Source organism: Glycine max, chromosome 1 (genome assembly GCF_000004515.6).
Source record: "Glycine max cultivar Williams 82 chromosome 1, Glycine_max_v4.0, whole genome shotgun sequence".
Classification (NCBI taxonomy): Eukaryota; Viridiplantae; Streptophyta; class Magnoliopsida; order Fabales; family Fabaceae; genus Glycine; species Glycine max.
In genome coordinates this window covers 33,907,632-33,912,841 of record NC_016088.4, presented here as the reverse complement: position 1 = coordinate 33,912,841, position 5,210 = coordinate 33,907,632, and the positions used below count along the sequence as shown (strand labels likewise).

The following is a 5,210-nucleotide window of genomic DNA, read 5'->3' as shown; positions in this document are numbered from 1 at the left end:
CACCATTTTGTGCTGCTAGTCTGCAACTTGATCTTTTCACAAGCCAATTCTTTTTCATTTACTTTACACTTCCTTCTGTCTCTATCTTCCTTTTCATTACTTTGCTCGTCTCATTTATCACTCACTCTCTTGCCTTTGTATTCTTTCTCAAAGTTGCTAAGAATGCAGCAAAATTGATAAAATAATCGAGAAACCCATCGCCACAAATCACAAATGGCGGGAGAAATTAAACTATTTAGTTGAACCATTCTAAAAATTTTGCACATTTATTTTGAAAAAAGAAAAATAATGTTTTTAAGAAAGGAATGGCACTCATTACTAATCAAAATGGTGAAGTTGGGATAACACAAGAGATGAGATCCTTAGTCACTGCAATGGGAAGAATGGTACAATGAAACGGTTCAAGTTCTAGAAAATGAAAGTACTTTGGCATGAACTGAGTAGAATTAATGACTGGGTTCATTTCATATGAGGGCAGGGGAGATGCCACGTTCAAAGGTTAACATGAAGATTAACATTGTTCAATGAGCCCAGGTGGCATGTTTGTGAAGTTTCATCGTGCCCTTGCGTTACAACATACAAGATAGGATTCATTTTCATAGGCAGCAGCCGAATGATACTTACAAAAACTCAAACCTTGAAAATTAATTCCAAATAGTATGGAGATCTTATTACAGAATAAATATAAATTTAGATATTTAATTAAAAAAATATTTTGTTTCATATGTTTTTAGATAACATTTTTTTTAAAATTGCGTTGAAATAACAATTAATATGATTTAGATAACATTTCATATGTTTGATTTTACACTAAGGAATTGACTATGGACCGATTCTGAGTTGAAGTGCATGTTTGGAAAAAATTAATCAACGTGGATTTGCACACTATTGAAACACATGTTTAACTTCTTTTTTTTATTATTAGAGATCTTGCATATTTAAAAATTAGATTAAATTCAATTAACTTGAGTAAACTTAAATTCATTTAAGAGGCAGTCTCATCGTTTTTAAAACTTGGTTTACACAATTAAATTAATTAAAAATTAGTTTAACTTAAGGTAATTTATAATTATATTTCAAAATTTTCATTTTAAATATAAAGCTGTTTTTTTTATTGAAAGAGAATATAAACCTATACTAACACACACATGTATACTGAGACGTGTGTAATAATATTAATAATTATCAAATTAACTGTAAAATGATATTGAGTAAGAAGCAGTTAATAATATATGAAAAAATTTAAATTTATATTAGGAAAATATATTAAAGAGTAAAATTTTATTTTGTTTCTTGTCCCAATGCCCCGTCCTCTAAGGCCCCGCTCAGGTGGTTTCAGTTTAGTTTGAGTTTTTAGTATTATTTTTTCCCCTTGTTTCTGGTTTTTAAAAATTTGTTACAATCTGTGCACATTCAAGGCTTGGCAATGCTCATAGGAAGGGAAGGACAAATTGCGTTTTGTCCACGAGTGAAGGACCACTAAAAGCGTCTTGCTCACTCGCACTGCACAAGCTCGATTACGAGCATCATAGATTCACGTTTGCTTGATTTCAATTTGTCCTAGAGGTTAAGCACATGTTTTCCCAAATCGCTGAATCTAGCAGTGTTAATCAACTTGCATCTCCAACACCACCTTTTGCAAAATTTGATGTATCAATTAGGTTCCAGGTCAGTTAATTTAAGAATCCAGTTCCAGAAACTAGGTAACAATGTTACTCTTTTTTTATTTTTATTTTTGGTAGAGACCAAATATAACTTCTACCGAAGATAATATGGAACATGTTAGGATTGAATCATGATGGACAGTTTTTTCTCCTTGAAATGTTTAATACAATTATATATTCTTTGAGATAACCGGTTAAACTGAAATAATCTTTTTATTTTTTGGTCGCACTCAATGGTGTCAAGTTACTCTACAACCAGTTAAAGCTGATAGAGAACGGATGAAACCATTTTGTGGCAATTTATTAAAAAAGTTAGCTAGCCCAAGGCTATATGTTACATTAATTGCAAATAGTGGCTTGATAGCAAAAATTGCAGTTTGGAAGATTTTTTTTCTTCCCCTTTCTTTGAAGAAAACTGTAGCAGCCATTGCAAATATGGATCTTATAGCAAAAACTGTACTATATATCACTGAAAATTTGTTTTTTTTTTCCAGCCATTCAACACAGGCACATCATAGCATATTTAAATAGAAACCTACAAAAATTAATTTGTGCCCTAAAATACTAACACTATCTAATAAGCCTTCAACTGAAAAACAAGTGAATAATTTACAAAAAGTATACAAATGCATTTCATTTTTTTAACCTAAAAGGGAAAATATAAAATCCATGAACCCAATGAATAATCTGACTTTATTAAATATTTGGTCTGTTTTTCTCTATTGAATATTTTCATCACATTAATTTGACTGCTCCCACTCTCCTCCAACATAATATCCTACTGCACTTTCGTACCTATTTTCTGACTACAGAAAATAAAGATCGATCACAATTACATAAACTACGTACATATAGAAACACTTAATTAGGTAATTCTTCTAGTTCCTTTGATCAATGATGTGTACAAACTGACAAATAAAGATGAAGACATTGATTTAGCAATCATAAATGCTAGTCATGCGTGTTCAATAGTACTGTTGTTGGGCTTAAAGGGCAGTAATAATGGTGATTTTCAACACACATTGAAGTCTGTGTTTCCATCAACTTGTGGCACTTGATGATATCATCCTGCAAGAAGAGAAATTAAGACCTCAATGAAAACGTAAAATTATTTTATATCAATAAAGAGTACAAATAGAAGCATAATATAAATATCCTCTTGATTAGTTATTACCTTCTGGCTTTGGTTTAAGATACTCATAATATAAGCAATGTAAGTGTCTGATGTTGGTGGAAATAACTGGTCTAGAGTGCACCACAATGCAGACATACCAACAACACTTGGCCTGAATTCCATCATTTTCTGATCTGCAACATGGTTTGGAAATAAATAAGCAAAATGTTGACACCTTCCTGGTGAAGATATTTTCACCATCTTATCTTATGAAGTTACAAGATATTTTCACATTATTTGCTTTTATATATACCCTAGACCCTATTATGAAATCACATCAATCTTTTATTATTCTGTTTTCATATTTTCTGTTCTCTCTACATTTTATTTAAAAAGTATAAAGAGGTGTATGAAAATAATGTGAAAAACATTTTTCCAAACTAAGGACTTGTTTTTCAGAAAACATTTTTTATTTTCACTTTTAATTTTAAAAATGTTATATCTTATTTTTATTTGCAAAGGTTTATATAAATTTTCATTATTTTCTTTACAAATCCTTGAAAATAAAAAATAAAAAAATTAATGTGATATTTTTGTAATTAAAAATAAATAAAAAATCTTATGATCAAATAGATCCATGATTTGCACACATACCTAAAGTAGCTTGGACAAGGAGATCAGTGACTCGTGAAATAAGCTTCACATGATGATGAGGTTCCAAGAAATCAAAACCTAGCATTTCTGCAAAAGAAAAACTTGTCATAGAGTTAAGGCGCCACCCCAACGCCTTCAATAGGATCAGCTCCATTTTCAAAATTACGTTTGATTGGAATGAATAGTCCAAGCCCTCCACCTTCAAATTAAAGACAAAGCCACAACACTTCTATATATCAGTATATATTCATGTCAACATTTGTAAAATAAAAAAAAAAATTGAGTTTCTTCATAAGTTAAAATTAGCTTATACATAATCTAACTTGTAAAAACTCTCTCATAATATCTTCTTCAGTTAAAAAAAATTCTACAAATTAATTTATGCATGAACTGATTTGAGCTACAAAAAAACTTATTTCATTATTTTTTGCTTATTTTCTTATCCTATAAGTGCTTCTATATAACCCTACCCATACAATTAATATATCATATGACATAAAATGATGGATGTAATGACAATTAGTCACCTGAATTTCATGCAACGAAAGTCCTGATATCTCATTGAACTTTATGGCAATTGATAAGCATGCAATAGAAAGCAATTCAAGCATCCAGTATTCCCAATCCTGGTAAAAGTAATGCTCATTATCACTTCTCATATATATTCAAAAAGTAATCAACAAATATTGCAAACTGATAAATAGCCAGCAATCCTTACATTGCATTGACAAATGGATACAAAGCGATCAAGATAATTAAAAGCCAAGAAAACTGTCCCAAAAGAAAGATTAAAGCGTCTTCTACACTGCATACACATGAAAGAATCAAGTGGAATAAGTTAATTGATGACTAATGATGTACTTTGTTCAGCAAAAATGGACAGAGCAAAGTACAAGGTAAGGACACCATTTAGCCTGAGAAGTCATTTTCTTTACACACAAATGATTACAAATGCCATCTATTTTTATTTTGAATATTTTTGTGCAAACAAAGTAAAATTTTCTAAAGTTATTATTAAAATAAGAAATAAAGATAGAAAATATTTTCACAAAAAGAGCAGTTAAGTTATATATTTGTGTTAAAGTTTGAAATGCCAAAGGAAACTTACCTTGATAAACCATTGAATAACTCTACACCTAGGAAAAATCAAATTGTTGGAGTGTAAGTACTTTGTATAGTCAGGTTCGGGCAAGCACAAGACCTCCTTCTCTAGACACACTGCAAAAGCCTCTTCAAACTCTTCATTTTCATAACTCTTTAGTGCAACAGGGTCACTAATAACTTCTTCAAAAGTATTTGCAGACTTTGAAAGCCACACCTCATCACATAGCAAATTATCCATACATAACCATGAATTGAAAACTAAAACTTAACAACGTGTGAGCCTTTTGGTTGGCACAAATTTCCAGGCATGCAAAAGGAAAATAACTACTTGCTTTGTAATAAAGGTATATGTTGTGTTATATATGTATGTATTTTATTTTATATCAGAAAGCCAAACACATTAATTAAGGGTGTGTTTGGAAATCTGTTAGAATGACATCGAATGGAAAAATCACATTTTCCGCCGCACAAACTGAAAAGTAATGTGAGTGTGAGATTGAGTCGAAAGTAAGTTCAGTTGGAAGAAACTGAAATCCAAACACTCATTAAGTCAATTAAGAAGGTTGAGTTTACAACTAAAGATGGGAAAGTTGTGAAACACAAGGGGAGGGTTGTTGTCATATTATCATTGGAGTTTAACATGGAGGTCCTCTCAATGACTAGAGCAATATGGT

At 30.7% G+C, this 5,210-nt stretch overlaps 1 protein-coding gene across 1 annotated transcript; it reads right to left on the bottom strand.

The window, feature by feature from the left end:
• Nucleotides 1-2,615: 2,615 nt before the first annotated feature.
• Nucleotides 2,616-4,774, bottom strand: LOC100792420 (putative cyclin-D7-1). Its single transcript, XM_041014349.1, has 5 exons — nt 4,541-4,774; nt 3,960-4,058; nt 3,433-3,631; nt 2,839-2,972; nt 2,616-2,732 (listed from the first exon to the last, which is right to left on the bottom strand). The coding sequence occupies exons 1-5, from the start codon at nt 4,772-4,774 to the stop codon at nt 2,616-2,618; spliced, it is 783 nt and encodes a 260-aa protein (XP_040870283.1).
• Nucleotides 4,775-5,210: the final 436 nt, after the last annotated feature.

What these genes read in the sequence shown, in the direction of transcription:
- LOC100792420 (XM_041014349.1), bottom strand. Translation starts at nt 4,774, where the DNA reads ATGGATAATTTGCTATGTGATGAGGTGTGGCTTTCAAAGTCTGCAAAT. An exon ending in TTTCGTTGCATGAAATTCAG is followed by an intron (nt 3,632 to 3,959) that starts GTGACTAATTGT and finishes TTTAATTTGAAG; the next exon opens with GTGGAGGGCTTGGACTATTC. An exon ending in TCTTAAACCAAAGCCAGAAG is followed by an intron (nt 2,733 to 2,838) that starts GTAATAACTAAT and finishes CTCTTCTTGCAG; the next exon opens with GATGATATCATCAAGTGCCA.